Source organism: Eurosta solidaginis, chromosome 4, assembly GCF_040869045.1.
Source record: "Eurosta solidaginis isolate ZX-2024a chromosome 4, ASM4086904v1, whole genome shotgun sequence".
Lineage (NCBI taxonomy): Eukaryota > Metazoa > Arthropoda > Insecta > Diptera > Tephritidae > Eurosta > Eurosta solidaginis.
This window is the reverse complement of record NC_090322.1, coordinates 158,569,927-158,594,332: the sequence shown is the minus strand read 5'-3', so window position 1 is coordinate 158,594,332 and position 24,406 is coordinate 158,569,927. Positions and strand designations below refer to the sequence as shown.

Genomic DNA, 24,406 nt, shown 5'->3' with positions numbered 1-24,406 from the left:
ATAGAAAGCGACCTATGAAAAACAATCGCCACTAGGTGGCGCAAGGATCGAGATATTCACAAAAATCGTATTTGTGGTCCGATTTGGCTCATCTTTGGAACACATATTACATGCAAGAATAAGAAGCGAACTATGAAAAAATCGCCGCTAGGTGGCGCAAGGGTCAAGATATTCACAAAAATCATATTTGTGGTCCGATTTGGCTCAAGTTTGGAACACATAATACATACAAGAATAAAAAGAGACCTATCAAAAAAATCGCCGCTAGGTGGAGCAAGGAACGAGATATTCACAAAAGTCGCATTTGTGATCCGATTTGGCTCATGTTTGGAACACATAATACATACAAGAATAGAAAGCATACGTGGTGCAGAGTCGAGTAGTCTTTGGAAGGATTATGTATTCAGGACTTAGATTGTAACAAATAGTCAGGAAAGAGTCCTTGCAATAATGAGTCACTATGTTTAGGCCCGAAGCCTAAATTCATATCAACCCGCGCCACCCTAATAGCACCACTTTATCGACCACTAGTTCGCCCACATGCCTGTATATATGTACATAGGTAGGGTTATGTTGTCCGTACACATTTACTTGCATGCCGGTACAACTGTGTGGGGAAGCTTCCCCATAAAACCGGGGACTTTTTCCGCGGTTCAACGGTTGTCCTCGACAAGGCGACCGTCTACTTTTCCAGCGATCGTTGAGCGAACCAGAGCTAACACCGTCCGAGGAGCCCCGCCACATTTTTATTATACAAGGTAAATTATTTTGTTCCATGCAATTATTGCCACTTTAAAATAAAGCATTATTTATAACGAGAAATATCTCTCGCCTTCTTTTCTTTTCTTTTCTTTTCTTTTAATTTTTAATCCTAACACAATTGTGGTGCCTCCACTCCTTTGCCGAGTTTGCGACACACCACAATTGTACATGGTCCTTCGAGCCGGATATGAACCAGCGACCTAAACTAAATAGAATGAGAAATAATAGCCAATTAAATAAAGACTAACAACTTTAAAATAAAATAATTAAAAAAAATTTTAAGTTAAACGGTTTTATTGAAAACAATATTTAAATGAAGTAATAATGATACTAAAAGCTAGAAAATAATTAGGTACGTTCCAGGTACTAGTCATCACACTTCTCATCAATATAGGGCGTTGATCAGACAATAAAATAAAAGCGTCCCACGCGTCAAATTTGTATTGATAGTAATATATAAGACCAACTGAACCTTAGTAAGGTTATTCTAGGCCTCACACTTTTGGAAATTTCGCGTGCCCAACGCTTTTATTTGATTTTCTGATCAACGCCCTATATTGATGAGGAGTGTGATGACTAGTACCTGGGACGTACCTAATTATTTTCTAGCTTTTAGTATTATTATTACTTCATGTAAGTATTGTTTTCAATAAAACCGTTTAACTTAAACAATTTTTTTTAAATTATTTTATTTGTTTATCAATTTTTTCAAATATACTGTCATGGCAGCTATTAATAATTGTACGAATTAATAGTGGTTTGGGCTAGTATGAGTGCTGAGAGTGAGCGTGGGTATATCACTCTCTGTGAATTTAAGATACTCTGACCTACATTCTACAAAATTGATAAAAATTTCTTTACATAGACAAATGTGCCAAGTAACCGTACTTCGTCATATATACATGTATGCAGCTGGTTCTACCTCTACATCAATGGGAACGATATATCTCGGTTGCTGTAAATCTGATGCTCAAATATCGATTCTCAAAATATTCTCCGAGAACTCGTATACCCTAGATATTTACGCCTTTTCCATCACGCCATTCTCCATGCAGCTATCAAGTTAGAGTTGTATAGAATACTGAGCCCCACCGCTTGGATTCCTATCGGATATTGAGAGCTGTGCATTGGAGAACCCCAGAAGCACTGCTGAAAATTTGGCATCAACAATCGTCGGAAGCATCTCGTCCACGGGCAAGAAGGTGCATCAGCCCACTGCTTCTTCGACCCATCCCCAGGTATGTCTTACCGGCAGTATACTGCAAGTAGCGATTGGTGTTCCAAAGTCCCTGTAAGTATTGACCTCTGGTTCTTACCTACAATCTTGGGCTAACAACCGCTGCTTGGATCTGACTTATACATACCCACTGCAATTCTTAAAATTTCTAATATGAAAGTGATTTACTAGAACCAGAGCTTTTAGCGAAGTGGCAAAAACTATTTGAAATCCATGTTTCGAATATTCGTCCTAGATTATCTAAAACAGATCTTGCTCCAGCGTTTATTTTATTTATTTTTAAGGTGGCTACTCCTGAACCACTCTTTGCAGGGATATCCATTCGCTCCGCGTGTTAATTCAATGCCAAGGCCTTGTTATAGTGGCAGTAATTCTGAAATTAAAACTTTTACATATACTTGGAAGGATCTAGTCTCTTTTTAATGTGTAGCATTTCTTGCAGCCGCTGACAACCTTAGAGAATCTAATCGGCTAATTAAGCAACGCACCGTCAATTTATATACCAATTTTTTTCGCTTAAATTATTCCAGATGACTTTGGAGACAAAGCGACTTTACTCAATGTTCCCCGGAAACAACCCTATTTACACATCGAAATTTTTTTTTGGTTGTTATTGTAGCGATAAAGGCCCTTCCCAATGGTTTTGAGGATTGTTATCGATGTCTATGGTCCTTTGCCATATATGGATTCGCTACATTCTGGTAACAAGCATCATTAAGGTACAAGTCCGACCATCTCGGGAATGATTTCATACGAATACTTTGAACCTGTAGACCATTCCGCTCTCAACCTCCTAGTTCCATGAGCAACATAGGGTCGCAGCTAAAGAAACAGGACTCGCCACGGGCAGGTGAGGTTGAAAATTGGGTTGGATAAAATAATTTGGGTATTTTAATCTTATCTTACGACAGAAATACCAACCGCAGCCCCCTAAACTGCTGAGGGGCGGACATCTACTAGCTCTGTAGCATTTGGCTAAGAGCGATATTTGCTTCGTAGGCTCCCGTCAACCACAGGCTCATTAGATCGCCTATTTTCTGGAGCATCTGCTGTTGATTGCGTAACTTATACTTGCACTTTTCATCAACGGCTCCAGTAGTCCCTCCGGAGTCCACTGCCTCATCCTTGATTGTTGCTGATGTCAGTGCAGAACTCTATTCGACCTTATCACTGATATATTTAAAAAAAATATCACAGCTATTTGGCGAAGCCTATACTTCTAAATTTAAATATGATCCGCATTGGTCACTCATAAAAATGATGATTTTTTATTACCCTGAATTTTATATTATGAGTTAGAGTTTTTCCCGGAGTATAAAAAAATGGGTAGCAAAGTTTCTTACCAGTGGAGATTCCAATGGAAGCTGATCAATAGAAATACTTTTGCTTGAGCAATCGCTTGATCCGGTTGTCGAACAGCTGCTAAGCTGTGCGCGCCGGGGTGTACTACGTACAAAATCTAGAATAGAATGAGCTGCCGCTAAAATTTTAAATACGGTTAATAATGGAAATAGTTTAGTCATCAAACTACAATTACTCACCGAACTCTTCATGTTTACTTTTGCTTACAATACGAAACACATAGTCGATTGGAGTTTCATCGAACGATTCCATAACCGAAGGTAAAATACGCCTGCGTACACTTTTCGGCCAAGGAAATATTTTACCAATACCACGCTGTGACCAGAGTGGTGGATCCAATTGCCCATGTGGCAGTAAGCCAGTCTCTAAGCAACTCAAGAATTGTTGCATATGTCCACCTTCAGGGAAATGAATGGGAGGACGCTGTACGCCATCTTGTCCGACTAAAACAATAATCCCGCCACTATCCTCACCACGATTCTGATGACAATGCACATAAACAATATCTTCAACATTTATATTGAGCGCATATGCCCAATATGATTCTTTGTCTTCCGCACCATCTTCTTCTTCCTCATTGTAACCATTCATGAGTTGATTTGGTGTCCATTTTATAATTAAACTTTGCAAATGCTGATGTAAACTTAAATAGCCAGGCATTTTTTCATTGACGTCTTTCTATTGGTATTAAGAAAAGAAACGATAAAAGATCGAATGTTCGTCTTATCATATATGGGAAAATATTACCACATACCGGCACAACAAGCACATTATTTTTACCATACAATAAAGTGGCGCGTGAATTCTGATGCAATGATTCTACATAGTCTTTAGCTACAGTTGTTGACGCTATTGATTTGAAACCAGCACCAGTTGCGCCCTCATCTGTAGTGGTATTAAGACTACGTTTAAAATTTAATATTGGCGCTCTTGAGCAGGTTGAGGAAGAACGGCGACCCGAACTTATGCGATGACGCTTAACCTGAGACGGAGAAAACATAAAAAAAATACTTAGTTATCGATTTAATGCTCCATGCTTGGCTTACCAATTCGTCAGCATGCGGATCGGTCCAATAATGATCTGCAGTTTTGACCCGCGTAAACTCCAATGCACAAGGCCCTACCAAAAGCGAGCTCAGTATAGATCCGTAATCCGCATCTGCCACAAGTGAATCTCTGTCATAATATGTTGTGGCATTGGCTACCAAATATTCAATTATCTTTGCTAATTTCTTCTCGTATAAAGCCAAGCGGATCCACAAATATCTTAAAAGAACACAAAATAAATTCATTTAGAAACATTGGAAGTAGATTACCTATAAGGCGAAGCAATAAATCAGTTTTTCTGTGTTTTACCAAAAATATTGAAGGTGTGCTCGATGAAAGCCGCAGCCCGAAGTCGTCTCCTCACATGTTCTTAACCTTACCAGTATTTTCTTAATCTTTGCAGTTGTTTCTTCTACAGCTTGAATGAAGAGACGATAGGTTAGGTTAGGTTCAAGTGGCTACCGCCCGCCTTGGAGCGGACACCTAGGCCATTATAGGCTCATTGTGAAACCACACGGATTTATTCCTACTCTCCTAATCAAACCACTTCGTTGAGTTTGTGAAGTTAACTAAGCGTCGTGTATTGACCAGTCAGATTTACGAGAAACATCTTGCCTCCTTCTTCTACCGAGCGCTGGACATTCGCAAAGTAGATGCCTAAGAGTTTCAAGCTCTTCTTCGTTGTCGCAGCTTCTACACAAATCATTAAATGGAACGCCACTTCTTTCCGCATGCGGTCCAATACAAATGTGACCAGTCAGAAGACCCATAACTAAGGAAAGATCCCTCTTACCGAGGGTGAGAAGCTCACGCGGTCTGTTCTCATTCCATTATATGTGAGTTTTGCCGTGTAGCACCCATCATGATGCTTCCACCTAGCTCCCACTTTCATCAGTAGAGCCTCCTTTATCTTGAGCTTGTAGGTGGAGAGCGGCACGCCCAACCTTTTCCAGGATAGCGAAAGTGGAAAGGAGGTACCCTTTCTTTCAAGCTCATCCGCCATCGCATTACCTAGTATGCCCCTATGCCCCGGAGCCCATAACATATGCAGAGTACTGTTCAGCCATTCCGTTAAGTGATCTGCGACAGCCTACTACAGTTTCAAAATTAGTTGTCACAGAGGCGAAGGGCTTTCAGTGCTGTTTGACTGTCTAATAAAATATAAATGTGCCTCTGAGATACTTCCCTCTGCCTTAGGCAATCCACAACGTCTTGTGTGGTCACAAGCTCGGCCTGAAATACGCTACAGTGATCCGGAAGGCGAAACGATCTTTGCATGTCCATTGGTTCCGAATAGACACCCGCCATGTTGTAAGTGATCCTGGTGTAAAGCTTAGATCCATCTGTGTAGATCTGAATGTTGTCAGTGGGCCAATTTGGGTTATTCACCCACTGTTCCCTCTTTGGGGTTAATATCTCGTAGTTAAGTTGGTATTTTGTTTGCACAGATCTTTTCATTTTGGTAAGCAGAATCTGTCGATAATCTCAATATGGTTGCAATGAGACCATGTGGTCAGTTTCCTTAGCCTAATAACTTCACATGCTGCATATTTTATGCCTACTATATCTGGGTAGTAGGTTCAGTATTACATTCATAGCCTCCGTTGGAGTTGTGCGGATGGCCCGCTTATGCACAATAGTGCAGATCTTTGCACCTTTTAAAGAGCAAGAACCGTCGAGGATTAATTCAGGGCCGGCCACCATATCGCCACCCCATTTAGCAATATTCGCCTAACTATGGCCGTGTATATTCAATGCACTATCATAGGGGACCTAACCCATTTCCGTTCATGAAGAGACGATGAAGGTGCGGTTTATTGAAAAGTATTACAAAATGTACTATTTGGTTCATTTAATACCAAACTGCACTTTTGATCGGTCAGTTTCGTTCTTCTTCTTTCTGTGGTGATAAGGAGAAACCACAAAAGCTATGTGGAGTCTAAATGACGTACATATGTATGTTCCAGAAAATAGTACCAGTAAGGTACTAGTCAACCATCTCGAGACCGATTTAATATGGTTGCTTTGAGCCTTCTGAGTCTTCAACTCCTTCTTCCGTGAGGAGCTTGGGATCACTGGAGCCTACCCTTCTAAAAAGATGGACAACTGCGTTGAGAATTGTGCTGGCAACCTCTTTAAAGTGTTGCGCCCCACAACCCACCGAATCTCTATGTTTTTTCTCGAAGGCCGAAGCACCACTTAACCAATCCACTTCCCTCACCAATAAATGCACATGGCGCAGAATTCTATGAAAATTAGAAGTAGATAAACAAGTCACATGTTGCTTTTGAGGAGGTAGAGACCAGTAAAAGGTACCAAATTACAGATAGAAATAATGAATTTTGGGCTGGTCGGTCGGTGGTTAAGCGTTAAGTGGTTTATCGGCATTAAAGTTACCAGTGGATGTACAGCGGCGGAGCTGGTGAATGATAACCCAGTGTTTTGTTGATCACGAATGTGGAGAGTAAATGGTCTGGCGGTGTATATTGAAACGATGGGTGGTTGATCGAACCCAAAACTTCAAGTAGATGTAAAATGGTGGTCGCAGCGAGCGATGGCCGACTTAAATTCACTCAATATCGAATGTTAGAAGGAGGCTTCCTAGTGTGAGTGTAGAAGCCCCAGGGAGGTGATCCTAAACGCGCTTCCAAAAGCAAAAAAAACTGCATTGTCCGTGGCTTTAGTAGGTAGTAGAAATAGGTGTCCTATACTCGTAGAATCTCACTTTAAAGCGCGATGAAAGTTTCCATAAGTCTCTAACCAGCCTTTCAGAATGGTCTCATTTGACTACGAACCTGCTTTCTAGTCAAATTATAATTTTGCTTAAATTTATGTAGTGGTTATTCGCTTTTTCATAGCCATGAATAACGCGATTTGAAAAAAATGCCTCTTCCAATGCCAAATTTTTCACAGCAACTTCATGCCTTCGCATAATATTTGCTGGGACTGTATATGATCCAACTTATCCTAGTAAGAAGACTCAAGAGCAATGGGAGCTATGTCGCTTATTCTGAAATATAGTAATTATAGCGCCGGACGTCACCCTAATACAGAGTGCTTACATAACGAGAATTAGGGAGAGAATTAAAAAATATTTGCATGTAAGACGGTTCTTACATAACCTACCGCCTGGGCGAGGTTTTTTGGCCTCCACCTCTGCCTGAAAATCAACTGGACCTCTCCCCCTTCCTTTGCCGCTAAACACTAGTGCGATTGATATGATTACTCAGCCAGAATGTCGAACAAATCAGTCGAAAAAAATAAAACTCGGTAATCCGTAATACGGAAATAATGTGCACTTAATTCTTTATTGGAGCCTTTTTTTCAAAGGCATTAATGTGTCGTAGCATTTTTTTACCATTTAATGCTTTTTATTGAAACAATTTTCTTGTATTGCGTAATACTCACTTGATGGTTCCACCCAAACTCATTGTGCTTGTCACCGATGTCGTACTATTGCCCTTCTTCAGGATCGGCCGATTAACACTGTCACTACTTGATGATGAACGTTTGTTTGGATCCACTGTTTCAATTTCTAATACTCGTTTACTTATAAGCTCAGCGTCTTCACATGATTTAGCAATTTTATGTAGCAATGCAGTTGTAGATGATGTCTTAAATAAACCCAAAGCGCGTCTGCGTAACCCCTGACTTAGGCAAGCTTCAACGGCAGCACACAGCTGTGTCACAGAACTACTTTCTTCATGTATATATTTTTTGGTAACAGCTTCTTCCATAAGCTGTTTCACTTCCTTCTTCACGGTGGCAATGAGACGTGCTTTTGAATCGAGTTCTGCAAAAAAAGGAAACATTTAATGAAATTAATTTAGTACTTTACAAAAAGGATAGATAGTATCATGGAGGGAGGTGGATTTCTAGGCTCTGTTTGTTTCGATAATTCTATAGACGTTTTTGCTTTAAGGGGTGTCTTAGCCGGGCGGTGTCATGGTGGTGTAAAAATGTGGGGACTAGCAATATGCCAAAGCAGGAGGTACATTTTATTTGGCCTGATTATAAACTATTGAATCAAGAATCAATTTCATTTTCACACACTCCTGCTGCACTACGCTACAGCGAGAAGGTCGGGCTAGAACAGTGCTAGAACATCATCTACACGGTAAGGCGGGGAAACTTGCTATAAAGGAGAGAAACGCAATGCTGTGCGAACAGTTTCTGTCAAATTCTCAGTAATGAGAGAGTTCTTACAGACATCTGTATGAAGAGGGCCCTTCTCCAAGGGACATAAGGAGTCATATTCTCAAGCACTATTAAGAAATCCGGCACACAACAACTCAGCTATTTGAACCCGATGAATATAAACATGCTGTCAGCCTCATCCACGAAGCCCCGACTTTCCCAATGTATATTCAACATTTTTTAGGTATCCATAATACACCACCAGTCTCTTCAATTGCAATGTGGAACTAACGCCTTTAACACCCATGTCTCTTTGGTCCAACTCTATTGAGATTGTGATTTTTCTTAGACTTCCCTTAGAGGACATTGAATACAATGTACAAATACTCGCACCTATTGGATGGGGCGAAGTACTGCTACAAAAAAAGAAGAACAGCGCTACTCATTCGAATCATATCCGTTATCAATAATCCACTACACCACATACAAAGTATTTTCTTGCCATCCGAAGCCATACTCTCTCATTTGTAGTCCTATTGCTGGTCAATTAAAAGTATCTTTCACAGTCTGAGATTACAACTGGCTTCGCCCACCAGCAATCCCGCACAGAGACTGGAGCTATAGAAACCGAAAAGCAGAATGTGGAGTATTAGCTGCGTATCCTGAATCAAAGAAATTATCCCATAACCGCGTGAAGAGTACGAGTTTCTTATCAGACGCATGTAAGTAAACGATGGTCTAACACCCGCAGCATAAGCAAATTTGCGAGCAAGGTATTGACTGAATTTAGTTTCATATAGGAAGAATATCGAACACGGTTCACTAAGGAAAACTTTGCAGCGAGCAATCCACAATTTTGCAACCGCACTAAGAAGAAGAAGCCCCGATAGGCTTACTTACTACCTTATTGGAGCTTAACCGTTTAAATGGCTATGGTCGTCCAAGAACGCTCGGCTGTCGCTTCTTCGCTGTGCTAGCTGCTAACAAATAGACATCCTATTAAAATCGCATTATTTGGCCACACTACTATTCCAGGGAGCTGTACCAGAGCTTTTCTTACAAAGTGTGGGAGCCGAATAATAGTTAGTTTCTAATGCACTGAGGGTTTTCGGCTATTCAATCTTTTTAATGATAATTCGAAAGAAATATTTTTCTGATTTATGATAAATTGGCAACCCTCAACCGATATGAAGGTTAGTCGTAGAGCTTAATAGTCAACGCCATGCAATGCGATGTATGATGGTGTGCAACAAATCGACTTTCCTGGAGGCATGGAAATTGTCGGCTGTGCAGATGTTATTGTCGTAGTAGCAGTGGCCAAGAATCTCCAAGCATTATGTAATTTATTATGGAATGACTGACGATCATGAGGCTGGAGATGGCTAGCAATACGGCAGAAGTGGGTTTGGTGAGCTCAAGGCAGACTGTGATAGGGTTAGTCCTAACAATAGGAGATTATTACATAAATTTGAAGCCTTTCTTGAAATATCTAGGAGTAAACATTGACTCAGAACTAACTTTTACGGAGCACTTCAGGCTGGTGGGGGAGAAAGTTTCTAGAGTTAGTGGAGCCCTAACGCGAATAATGCCCAACATCGGCGGCCCAAACGAAGCTACCCGTCAGCTATTATCCAACGTAATCAGCCCTATAATATTATATGCAGCACCAGTATGGCACGGATCTAAAATGGTCCTCGAAAAATGTATACTAGCAAACTAACGTTTTACTGCTATACGAATAGCATGTGCGTATCGGACGGTGTCCGACAACGCGATCGATGTTTTATCCAGGGAAATCCCCGTAGATCTACGCTCAGGTGAAATGGCCGAACTGTATGACATTGGAATCAGCAGACCTTCTGCAGATGCTAAGCATAGCGCAAGGTCACGAACAATAACAAAGTGGCAAGAACGGTGGGAAGAATCGTGAAAAGGGCGCTGGACCTGCATGCTAGTTCGGAACATTGCGAACGAAAACACGGCAAACTAAACAGATTTTGAGCGGGCCAGGCGGCTTCAAGGAATATCTAAATAAGCGTGGGATAGGGGAGGATCCTTTTTTGCCCACACTGTCCCTCCGAATTGGAAAGCTCAAAACATATTATGTTTCACTGTCCTCGTTTTCACTACGAAAGACTCTCTGTTTTTGGAGAGGAGCCTTCCATTAAGAATTTAGTTCTCCGAATGTGCGGACAAATAGATTGTTGGACTGCTGTGAGCAAGATGGATAGTTATAACGAAATTAATGCATGCTGAAAGGGAGCGCAGAGAAGTGCGCAGACGAAGTAGTGGCGACTAATCGCCCCCCTCCTCCCCCTTGGCGTTATGCCTAACGGCGGTCCCACGGCAGAGCACCAATTCGCTAAGTAACTGTATGTGCTCTTATGCGCTTGAACTCTTGTGATCACCTTAATCGCTTGTTCGGTTTGGTCGCTGATGGCAAGTGGGAATATCAAATCTCTTCTGCTTTGCGTACTGTCGCTACTTTAGGGCAGATATTTTAGCGCTGACTCAATGGATCCCACTCTCAAACGAACGCTGCTGTTAGGATTAACGGCATTATGTTGGTTTTCACTATGCCAAATTTCACGGCATTTCAATAAAAAATATTATCATTCGACGTTTTTGTTGTTGTTTTGCCTAGTGACAGTTAAAATGGCAAGTATGTTAAAACGGTATTTGCCCAACGGTACGAACAGTTTGATATCAAAAATTCATTTTCCCCCATACTGGATCTTTTTAATCGTTTTTCAATTGGCGCCCTTTCAATATAAGATGCCACAGCTGTTGAAACCACTCGTAAAAATGAAACTGGTTGATAAATAAATGAACACAAAATTTGAGGTAAGGTTTTGCCACACACTTCTTTATCGATTTGAAGTCAGTTATAGTTATGACCTAATGGAAACGCGTCGTGTCAGTTCGAGGCCATTTTTAATGTCATGTATTTTGACCTAATGAAATCTAGGCATAAGTGAGACCTAATAATGTGTGTCCTTAGTAATTGGGGCAGACATAATAAATTAAGTGAATTATATTAAACTTTACCATTAACAATATTAACGTTATGAGCATCAGGATGTAAAGCAGAAATATCAATTTGGAAATTTTTTCCCATTAACAAAGTCACTAAGTGCTAAGGAAAATAGTAAATTATCAAAAAGCCACACATACACATTCAAAAAGCAACAAGTACTCGCTTAGCGTGACGAGCCCCCCGCAAGCCTTAACTGCAAGGCATTTTTGTTTATACATATATATGTTCATAAGTATGCCCATTTGTAAGAATTTTTATGTTTACTTTAACAACAATAGTACAAGCAACAAGTGCCCAGCCAAAAAGTTCATGACCCTAATAAACATTAGCATTTTATTTGCAAGGAAATGCGCTAACATGTTTTTTTTTTGTGAACAGCAATACATAAGCATGTAGGCCAGAGAAAGCAAAGCTACCAAGAAGTTTGCTTTAGCTAAAATAACATAGGCCGACAGCATCGCAGACCCAGAAACCGGACTATATATAAGTTATGCAGGTCCTTATGGTCCTTGCTTTTCTTAAATAAATAACACAACACAACACTTTATTTTAATACACTTTAACACTTTATTTAAAACAACTTTAAATATTTAGCGACTAATTAGTTGACCGTGCAACTTCTCTGATTAAACTGAATTGCCCTCGAAAGGCAATGATGCCTCCTTAAATACCTTTCCTAATGCCATTCTGCTGCTGCTGTTATCATATGTAAAACGGTCGCACATTCAGTTGTTGTTGCTAGCGCATGTGATGCTATGATAAGTGCAAGTTGCTAGGTAAGTGCAAGCAGCGACGTCGCGCGATCAGTTTTAACGCTTCTCTTTATGCCTGCCTACGACCATCACGTTGCTATGGTAAGCAAGCGCAAGCAGTGACATTGTGCAGTGCGTTGCTGGGCTGGATATTAAACCTGCCGTTGCTATGATAGAACGACGCGCGATTACTTGTTCTACCGTTGGGTTGCATACCAAGCCCGTGCATATGATGTTGCTATGCTGTGATCGTATGCAGTGGGTTGTTATGCTGTTGGCTTGCACATGATGTTACTATGGTAGCGTCACGTAGTGCTTTTGTGCGATTAGTTGCGCTGTTGTTGGGCAAGCTCTGTTAGGCAAGCGATGGGCATTTGAGTTGGATTGTTGTTAGGCAAGCGATGATCATTTGTTGGTTTGTTTTGCTCTGCATCAATTGACCTTGCCATTTGACTTGGTTGCTAACTAGTTGTTTGAGGCTACGTAGAGAAGCTAGGCATATTGTTGACTTAGCAGAGATGTGCAATAGGCATCATAACTTAACTCCTCCCCCTCTTTAATTCGGAGCGTCCCTGATCCGACGAACTTATAACTATACATATTTTTAAAAAATAAAAAGATATATTTTCTATAATCTAAATATCCTTTTCTTTTGCGGACTTCGTAAAGAAATAATGATTTCGATGATCTTGTGTGACTTTTTTTTAAAGAGTTATAATTTGACATCTTTTGAAATTTTAATTAGCTGCAAATATTTAATTCTTTAATTTCTTACTAAATTACGGGAATTCCATATTTACTTCTCTTACAAATTTTAAATTGGCTTTTACAATAAGCTTTTTTGTAAAAGATATAACATGTTTGTTTTTTTTTTTTTTTTTTTAAGTGGTAATCAATGATTTATAATGTTGTAAATAATGTTTTCCGTATACATATGTACGTTTTTTTATATAATTATTATTTTCATTTTATTTTTGAATTATTGTAGCTTCGTAAAGTTGGGCTTCCATAAAAAATATTTCTATATTTACCATAAAAAAAATTAGAATTTGGCTTTTATAAAAACCGTTTTAAAGAAAATTATAGATTTTTTTTAATATAATAATAATTTATTTATTTAATTTTTGAAATAGTGTGTTTCGTATACATATGTACGTTGTTTTCATACTTATTATTTCCATTTTAATCTTGAGTTATTGTAGCTCTTAAAATATATTTATAATGTTTGGATATTTTTTACTAAACCATGTCAATTCTCTATTTACAATTCAGAAAAATAATAAGTAAGCTTTTATAGGAAGTGTTTTGAAAAAAATTATAATATTTTTAAATATAATAATAGTTTATTTATTTATTTGGTTTTGAAAATATTTTTTTTCTGTATACATATGTACATTTTTAATTCAAATATTACTTCCATTTTATTTATAAGTTCTTGAAAAATATAGCAAAAATTCATAATTTTTTGTTTCACTAAATTAGATATATATATGTACATTTCAGAACAATTTTATGCGGACTTTTATAATTTGCGTTTTAAGGTAATTGTATACATATTTTCTAAGTTAGTATTCTCAATTTAATCGAAAAATTATTGTTTCCGTATTATTTACATTTTATTTCGAGTTAAGCTAGGAAAACCTTAAATGAAAATTATTAGCTTTTCGTTTTCTTCTAAATTACTTACTTTATTAAATAATTTTACTTCCATTCGGTATGTTTGTAGTTAGATTTTTTTTTTTTTTTATATAATCATGTGATTTTGGTTTGGTAGAGAATCTTAAGAAAATTATTATAAGAAAACTACAGTTGTCGTATACATATGTACGATTTTTTGTATAATAATTTTCAAAATTCAATATCAAAAAATAGAAAAAAAAATTTTTTTTTTTTACATCAAAATTTAAGGAATCCAATATTTCGTAAAAACTATGTTTCATGGTTTTGAATGAAATTTAAAGCTAGTTGTTTTTTATTGGGTGATCAGTAGAAGTCGTTGAATTGATGACTTAATACCTTTGATTTAAAAGATTTTTTGTTTTTTTTTTTTTTTTGACAAACCAGTTGCGTTTATACTTGATATGCTGAATCCTTATCTTAAGTTATCCTTATGGACTTTTTTGCCATTTATCAACACAGTTGTTCCTAAATCTTTTTGTACAATGTTTTCCACGTACACCTTGCTTAATTTATTCCCTAGGCGTTTATTGCGGCGAACATATACCTTTTCTCCTTCATTAAATTTTCTATGATTGTTAACAGATTTTTTAACGACATTTTCTTGTGCAACAGTAAGCGCTACTTTAATTGAGTCTAGGTGATCTTTGGGAAAATTATTAATTACATCTATGGGTTTCGCATTTACAGTAGAATGTATTGAATTATTATACTTATATGTTGCAAGTAAAATCAATTCATTGGTATCTGTTATATTTTGTTCGGCTTTTATACATTTTGCGATTTCTGTTAGCGTTGAATGTACTCTTTCTATTTGGCCGTTACTTTTACTGTGTAAGGCTGGTATGAAAAACTGCTCAATTTCGAAATGATATTTCAATAAATTGGATATCGTATTGGAATGAAGGGATTTCTCGTTATCGGAAACAACTATTTTGGTTTTTCTGAACTTGTTCAGTACTAAAAGTAGAGCAGTTTTAACATCGGTTGTTGATCTGGATTCGATAGGAATCGTAATTGTAAATTTGGAAAATTTATCTATGCAGGTAAAAAAATGAAATTTATCTACCGAAAATATGTCTACATGGAGGATTTGGCCAGGATATTCTGGAATTGGTGTTTTTCCTACTTCTAATTTTGATGGGTGTCTATTATATTTATTCTCCGAACAAGTTTTACAATTTTTAGTAATTGTTGTAAGGGATTTCTTTATATCTGGGAAAAAGTATTCTGATATCAACTGCTTGTAGTTCTCCTGAATTGAGCGATGGGCTCTGTTGTGCTCCGTGGTAGCAGCCTCGATTTGGTCTTCTCTTTTTATTAAGTCAATTACAATCCTTTCCGTATGTATAAACTTTACTCCTGGGAAATTGGACAAGAGTAACGACTGAACTCTGGCTAAGGTTTCGAGATCACAACAAACTCCGTTTACTACATTTGGGTTAACCTTTTCCCGGATTGTTTGTAAAAGATATTCTGCAGTTTTAAAGTGTATGGAATGTCTAACAAGTTTTTGGAATAGAATTTTGGTGGATTTGCTGTTCACCTCGGATGGTGTCAGCACTAACTGGGATCTAAATTGGTTTACGGAATTTTTTATGGTTTTTATTGTATCTGAAAGAGATAATTCACTATGAGCTGTAGCGCTTGAGTCATCCAGATTGTGAATATATTGACGCGAAAGTGCATCCGCTACTTTGTTGTCTTTACCGGGCTTATAAAAATATTTCGGAGCAAATGAATTTATAAATGCGGTCCATCTTTTAATTTTCGAATTGGGGTTTTTATCTGACATGGCGAGTGTAAGCGGCTGATAGTCTGTGAAAATATGTATGTTTTTAATGCCATACAGATAATGCCTTAACTTTTGGAATGCCCAAACTATTGCCAACAGTTCACGTTCATTCGTGGCATAGTTTTCCTCAGCCTTAGACAGTGTACGAGATATCATCGTTATAGGTTTGCCGTATTGCGAAAGCACAGCTCCTAGTGCTACGGATGAGGCATCGGTTGTTATCTCGAACGGCTTAGAGTAATCTGGGTGTTGGAGAAGGACGTCTTCTGAGGCCAAAATAGTTTTAAGTTTATTGAAGGCATTTATTGCTTCTTCATCTAAAGAGATATTAATCTTTTTGGACTGTCTGCTAGTAACGTGGCCATTGTCACCTCTTAAGTATTTCGTAAGTGGTTTTGAAATATGCGCATAGTCCTTTATAAACCTACGGTAATAGCCCGAAAGACCCAAAACGGACCGTAGAGATCTTAAAGATTTCGGCTGTTGGTAATTTAGGATGGCATCTACTTTACTAGGACATGTTTGAATTCCTTTATGCGAGACTGTGAAACCTAAAAATTCGACTTCGTTCCTAAAAAATTTAGATTTTTCTAAGGACACTCGCATTCCTGCTCGCTCGATTTTCTTTAGAATGGAATCGACATGCCTATAATGGGAACTTTCGTCTGGTGAGAAAATGATGATGTCATCAACGTAAACGTGACATATTTTCCCAATGTCTTCACGCAGAATGTCATCTATTGCCCTTTGAAATATGCTTGGCGCATTTTTCAAGCCAAATGGCAAACGGCAAAACTCATACTTGCCATTGTTTACGCTGAATGCTGTTTTGCACCTATCTTTCTCTCGAAGGCAAATCTGGTGGAACCCTGACTTAAGATCGAGTGTCGTAAATAACTTGGACTTACCTAAATTTGAGAGTATTACTGTAGTATCTGGGATTGGATATTTGTCAGATGTAGTATGTTCATTTAGCTTCCGAAAGTCGATGACCATTCTCAACTTTTGGTTTCCGTCATCATCTAACCCTTTCTTTGAAACTACATGAACAGGCGAGTTGTAGGGTGAATATGATTTCCTTATTATGCCGTCTTTAAGTAGGGACTCAATTTCGTTGTTAATAAAATTCGATACTGATATTGGGTAAGGATAGCTTCTTGAATAAATTGGCTTATCAGTTACCATGTCTATACTTGCTATTACATTTGTGTTATACGGAAGAGCTCTATTGGGGTTCGCAAATGCGTTAAAATTATTTTGTTTAAGTGTTTCAATACTACAAGGTGTTTCAATTTTTTTAGTATGAGCCATGTTAACTTCCTGACATTGAAAAAAGTTGGGATTCTCTTTTCCGTTTTTATGGAAAATCAGTCCAGCTTTTGTGTCAATATTTGCCTCGATATCTTTCAACAAATCATATCCAATGATTCCATCAAAAGTATCTAATTGGGGTAATATATAAAAAGTAGCAGTCGTTCCTAGAATATTGACTTTACATTTCTCAGAAATTTTATTTACACCATTTATAGATCTTAGTTGAAAGGGATATTGTGTGGCGGTTATTCCTTTCAAAAAACCATATTTTTTTATGTAATTTTTCGCGGTTCCCGTGTCTATCAGAATTTTAAGAACTTGCCCATTAGGTAAAGTTCGAGTAATGAAGGGCAAGTTCGACCTTAGCCTAAAAAATTTATCTCATCTAGAGGCTGATTATCTTCCATTTCGGAGTAGTATGGTTCATTCGACAAAGGGTCTTCGTACTCGTCCACTGCCGTGGAAAATGAATTATTTTCCATAGCGTTAATACGTTGCAGTTTGTTAAAGGGTGCTTGAGTGGAGGTAGTGTTATTGTAAGGTCTCTTGAATTGTTGTTGAGGTTGGGCAAAGTTCTTGGCTTGTTGCCGCGTCCGCTGTTGATGAGAATTTAGTCGATTTGAACTATTTCCCTGTTGAAATGTTTGTTGGCGATTTCGCTGTTCGAAAGGATTGTTTCTGATTTGAGGATTCCTTCTGAAACAAGAGGTTCCCTGATCTATTTCCATTGGAACGGGGTATTGTGCTGAACTGCTTGGATTTGATCGATTTGGATGAGGAGGAGTATTAGAAAATGGGGTACTTTTATGTACTTGTGGCAATCTTCCCGAGGCATATGTATGCGCGAAGTTATATCTGTCTCGATTATGTTGCAACTCTTGCGCTGCAGCTAGTGCACTGGGTAAGTCTGGTGGGTTCGCAGAGAAAAGGGTATCGCAAAGTGGCCGCCTGAGACCGGAAATGAATACCCTTAAAGCGTTTTCCCTAGCCTTTACATTAAACGCATTGCAAAGTTCCTCATTACTGCTATATGTCATAATATTTTTGTTTAGAATCAAAGTAAGTTGCCTATCAACTACATCATAATATTCACTAATAGACATTTGTCCCTGCCTCAATATATTGAGCTGATTTTCTAATATGTGGAGTGGTCGTTTATCTGCATATAATTGGTCTAACTTAGAAATAATGGCTTTAAAGTTTAGCGTAGTGTTAAAAGCGCTAAGATTTTCATTAGCTGCCGACGTTATTTTGTTACGCAAAATACCCATGGCAATATAATATGGCTCCGAGCCCTCGGTATAATAGTTTATCGCGAACCTAGCTGCTTCTCTCCATGCTGGATATTCAGATATTTTACCCCTAAATTCTGGTAGAGACTTAATCAAATTAAGATCCGTATGCCTACTTTGCGTGCCTGCAACAATAGTTACGGGACTGAAAACTTCTACTTTTCTAGGTAAAATACTCTGAAAATCTCGTCTTAACTCTGCTAATTGTTCCCTAAAGTTCTCTTCAACCACTTCTACTGTCGACGCCAGTAAACTAGCCACTGCATTTCTATCCATTTTTTAATTAAAAAATTTTTTGTTGTAACACTATAAATTTTTTTTATAATTTAATTAGAATATAGATATTTATTAATGCAATTTTTTAAAACTAATAATTTTTCATACGTACAAATATATCGAAGTAGGTAATGAAGATCCTGTTGATTGATGAAGTATTTCGTCCTGCGATTTACAGATGACACTTCCAAATTTTTTTTTAAATTTAGAGGGTGCCTTTAGTTTTTAAATCAACATCTTTTGTCTGTTTGAAGACGTTTAGCACCATTTGATAATTATTGTTTTAGCGTATTGTATTTGTATTCAGTTTTTTTTACCTTTCTTTTATTTAAATAATTCAAAATCTACCGACAAAACGACATTTTTTCAAAACTATTTAATATTCCTCTTCTCTAGAATATTTTTGGTTACTTTTCTGTCACTTTTTATATGCTTTTTTTACACCGTCTACTTTCCAAATAGCCTTTAAATTAATATGCTTGTTCTTTTCTTATATTTTTAAGGATAAGTATTTATTTCAAAGTTGTTTCACTAAATTTTATTTGAATTTACTGTTTTTTTTCACTTATACTTTTTCAAGGATTTTTATTTTAGATAACGTTTTTTAAACATTGGTTTATTTTACAAGGATGATTTTATTTTCCTTTTTCTGTACACATTTTTTTTAAATAGCTTTTAAATTAATATATTTTAACTATTCAGTAATTTTTCTTTGACTTTACTTTTTTACTTCCTTCAAGGATATTTACTTCATTTAAAGTTTTTCCGAACACTGGTTTATTTTAATGGTCACTGTTTTTATGTCCTTATTTTTAGCACTTGCTTTTTTGATAAGGATAAATATTTAAGAAATTTTTTTGAATAAAACAAGTATTTTCCTTTAGTTTTTATCCCTGTTTACAAGATATAGCTTTTTTAAAAACACTTATGTCTTGCACTGTCTTGTTTTTAATTATAACCCTTATTTAAAGGATATATCAATTTTTTTTTTTAAAGCACTCGCACTGTTTTTTATTTTATTTGATTTTAATTTTTTTTTTATTGTAATCCTTCTTTAAAGGATATGTGTATTTTTTATACTCTTGGGTTTGCACTATAGTTGGGCGCCAGTTATGCAGGTCCTTATGGTCCTTGCTTTTCTTAAATAAATAACACAACACAACACTTTATTTTAATACACTTTAACACTTTATTTAAAACAACTTTAAATATTTAGCGACTAATTAGTTGACCGTGCAACTTCTCTGATTAAACTGAATTGCCCTCGAAAGGCAATGATGCCTCCTTAAATACCTTTCCTAATGCCATTCTGCTGCTGCTGTTATCATATGTAAAACGGTCGCACATTCAGTTGTTGTTGCTAGCGCATGTGATGCTATGATAAGTGCAAGTTGCTAGGTAAGTGCAAGCAGCGACGTCGCGCGATCAGTTTTAACGCTTCTCTTTATGCCTGCCTACGACCATCACGTTCCTATGGTAAGCAAGCGCAAGCAGTGACATTGTGCAGTGCGTTGCTGGGCTGGATATTAAACCTGCCGTTGCTATGATAGAACCACGCGCGATTACTTGTTCTACCGTTGGGTTGCATACCAAGCCCGTGCATATGATGTTGCTATGCTGTGATCGTATGCAGTGGGTTGTTATGCTGTTGGCTTGCACATGATGTTACTATGGTAGCGTCACGTAGTGCTTTTGTGCGATTAGTTGCGCTGTTGTTGGGCAAGCTCTGTTAGGCAAGCGATGGGCATTTGAGTTGGATTGTTGTTAGGCAAGCGATGATCATTTGTTGGTTTGTTTTGCTCTGCATCAATTGACCTTGCCATTTGACTTGGTTGCTAACTAGTTGTTTGAGGCTACGTAGAGAAGCTAGGCATATTGTTGACTTAGCAGAGATGTGCAATAGGCATCATAACTTAACTTATATTCGAAGGATTTTGATGCGATGAATCATATCAGCTCTGGTTTTCGAGATATCCTAACCTAAAAGTGCAAAAAACACGGTTTTTGCCCATACTTGAGGTTATGTAGCCTTGCAGATGTTTTCTTTCACCAAAATTAAAGGATGGAATCTTTAAACATAAGCCTTCTTCTTTCAAATGGCGTTGAGCTTGCTCAAGTATAATTTTTTTTTCGCTGAGATATCGCACTTGAAAGGGTTGTCAAAGGAGCAAGAAGCAAACTAATGGTAGCACAATCTACTATTTGGGAAATAACTCGGCAAAATACTAGTTTCCCTTTTTCTTTCCAGACATTTTCTAAGCTTGAGAATCAAAGAAAAATATTCTAGAAAGTAAAAATAAATTGCGCCGCCTTATATCCCGGAATCGTATAATATCTCTTTCATCGCCAGTAGCCAGGATGCTTTAAGCCAACCTGATCGCTTATTTCACCGCAAAACCTGGCACTTGCCAAATACAACCATAGCTCCCGACAATTATATAGCACCGTCACCACGCTACCACCACAAATACACAAAAATAAATTGCTGATTGAACCAAGAACTCCCCCATAGAACAGTACTCATAGCGCTAGGCTTATCAAGAGATTTTGAAGTTACTGCTAGACTTGAAAGGATCTACCATTCCACCTTTGCCTCTAAGGAGGGATTGAAAATTATCTGTGTGGTCAATAGGCATCGGTCCAAATCAGGAACGTAACCTGAAAGCTAAAAAGAAGTCAACAAGGCGTGACGTAGGTTAGTGCCTTATCCCCACTTTTGTCTAACTTTTTATATTGAAGCTGCCTTCACCACCATTAGAATTTGCCTTTGTTTCTTACGCCGATGGCTGCACGATAATGGCAAAAGGTCCTGACCCTTCCATTTGTGTAAAATTAACAACTTCCTCCCAAGTCCTTCCCGTTTTTTCGCCTTGCGTAACATACGGCGACCTTATTTACGACAAGGACATGCCAAATGTCAGCAATATTGGATATCAACGTCGATGGTATTACGCTACCACTTCCGACACCATAACACATTGGTTGTGACAGTCCATTAAGACCTACATTTTGACGAGCACGCAGCCGCAATTGTGCAAAGTCGTAACAAAATTCTAAATTAGAGAACGAAAATCGACACTGATGATGGCACAACGCCGAAACCGGTTTGTCTCAAAACCAAATTTGACAAGGGATGACGGAAAATCGTTCCAATATATATCAATTCTAAATTCCCTCGTTGGCGGCACTTGCGGCAAAGACAAAGAAACGCTCATAACTACCTTTAAGCTATCGACCAGCTGCTTTTGTACTACGCGTCTCCAATATGGTCGCCAAACTTAAAGGTATTATACCTGAGGTAGCTGCAGACCTGTCAAACCACCGTGCTGCCATGAGATGCCAGAGCATAATCAACAAAACATGAGCAAACAGTTTGTGTTAAACACTCATAAACATAGCCATCCTTACAGACTCCTTATTGAAGAGGCTCCGCTTTCCAGCAACGCAAGAAATACACTACGCAAGCACTACGAAAAGAACCTGCACACAAGAAATCAACCAGATGACCATAAACATGATGAATGCCTTATAAGCCCCTTTCTCAGAGTCCAATGTCCAAAACACGCAGTTCTGGAAAGCAGACAACTTCTATTTATATAATGCAATAAGCTGAGTTATGAGGATTTCGATGACAATTTGTATGTGATCGCACCTATTATATTAGAAGAAGCACTACTATAAGTAGAAGAAGATCTCAGAATATGGTTCTGCCATCATCATCTAGCATTTATATTTACATTCACATAAAAGAGAATAACATTCTCTACATTAACCTATGTTAACGGTAGCATGTAGTAAACTACATACAGAGATATATACCGATGTCCCCATGCTAGGATTTATTAAAGCCATCTAAAGAAGAAACAACCTTTCTATTAATCGATATTTTACTTGAAGGGATACATTCGTTTCACTTGTATTTGCTGTGATTTCACTTGAGCCTCTTCTCAGCACCATGATACCACTTATCACGCTGTTGGTGTCTGGAGACGCTCGTCTGCCGCCATTTACATGCAATTGTTGACGCCATTATAAATGTAGCACAATGTACCTTGCCGGCATTGGGCTGATGTGCCATTAATGAGGATACGGTAAACGTAGACAATCTCAGTAAAAGGAATGATAGGCGCCTTTAGCACGATGCAAAGAAATATGCATACAACACATACGAATGTAGGAATACATCTATAGAAGTGAAGTATTTTAAAGCAAATTATCGTTGAAACACCTTTAAAAATTAACGTAATATGAAATTTTTTCATAAAAACGATCATTTTACCAAATAATGTTATATTCTTCGATTTCTATTCCATTTATTGCATTAATAGTAGTACCTGATGCCTTAATAACTTAGTCGCATAATCGCATTATTCGGGGAGTATCCCTCTCGCTCCAACAGCAACACAAACATTCATTTTTGAATAGCTCAAAACAAACCCAAACCTTTGCCTATTACTTTTCGCATCTGAAACTCATACTCTTCCGGGAAATTTTACACAAATGAATCAAGCCGCAATCCTCTGTAACAACACCTACTTGAAAAGAGTTAGAATCTAACACGCTATCGATGTACCAAATTTCACCCGAATCGGTTGATCCGTTTCCGAAATAGCAGTGGATGTAAAGAATAATCTTAATATATAAAAAACACGTGTCACACAATTGAGGCCAATGGACTCCTAAACTACTGAACAGATTTTGAATTTGTTTTGCACCCCGTGTGTATTTTGATCTAACTTGAAATATAAGATAGATGACTGGGTGAATAGGGTCTCGAAATATAGGCCAAAACGTGGAACCGGGTACCCCTAGAGTGTGTTTATAGAATATGGATATCAAATGAAAGCTGTTGATGTGTGCTTTAGTAGAGGGTAATTTTCATACCCCTGGGTAAGTAGGGTCTCGAGCTATAGGCCAAAACGTGGACCTGGGTACCCCTAGGATGTGTTTATAGAATATTGATATCAAATGAAAGCTGTTGATGAGTGCTTTAGTAGAGGATAATTTTCATACCCCTGGGTGACTACGGTCTCGAGATATAGGCAAAAACGTGGACCCGGGTACCCCTAGAATGTGTTTATAGAATATTGGATATCAAATGAAAGTTGTTGATGAGTGCTTTAGTAGAGGGTAATTTTCATACCCCTGGGTAAGTAGGGTCTCGAGCTATAGGCCAAAACGTGGACCCGTGTACCCCTAGAGTGTGTTTATAGAATGTGGACATGAAATGAAAGCTGTCGATGAGTGCTTTAGTAGAGGGTAATTTTCATACCGCTGGGTGACGAGATATAGGCCAAAACGTGGACCTGGATACCCCTGGAATGTGTGTATAAATATGGATATCAAATGAAAGCTGTTGATGAGTGCTTTAGTACAGAGTAATATATTAATATATTATCCCGAGACGGACTGGGACTGGGATTAGGAATAGGACTGGGAATTAGACTCGGAGTGGGACTGGGACTGGGACTGGAATAAAATAAATACCACCCTCTGGGACAGGCAATAAGGGATGCAGAAGAATAAGAAGTAATTGAGAGAAGAGAAAAGAGATAAGGAGAAGGTGATTGAGAAAGAGATAGAATTAGACGAAGATGGAGATGGATGAAGTGAAAAAGACTGAGGAAGGAGTGAATAAAAGGATTAGGAAAAAGTGAAGAGGGGGGAGGGCAGATTCAAACGGAAAAAGCTTATTAAAATGTATGCAGATAGGCCCAA

At 37.9% G+C, this 24,406-nt stretch overlaps 1 protein-coding gene across 1 annotated transcript in view; it reads right to left on the bottom strand.

Moving 5' to 3' along the window:
* LOC137250545 (small G protein signaling modulator 1-like) overlaps nt 1–24,406 on the bottom strand; it is a 150,653-nt gene that overhangs the window by 30,892 nt on the left and 95,355 nt on the right. Inside the window, exons 2-6 of the mRNA XM_067783529.1 lie at nt 7,817–8,201; nt 4,408–4,627; nt 4,116–4,343; nt 3,541–4,039; nt 3,343–3,479 (exon numbers count right to left, since the gene is read on the bottom strand). Coding sequence (XP_067639630.1) covers nt 3,343–3,479; nt 3,541–4,039; nt 4,116–4,343; nt 4,408–4,627; nt 7,817–8,201 — 1,469 coding nt within the window. The remainder of the gene's footprint in view (nt 1–3,342; nt 3,480–3,540; nt 4,040–4,115; nt 4,344–4,407; nt 4,628–7,816; nt 8,202–24,406) is intronic.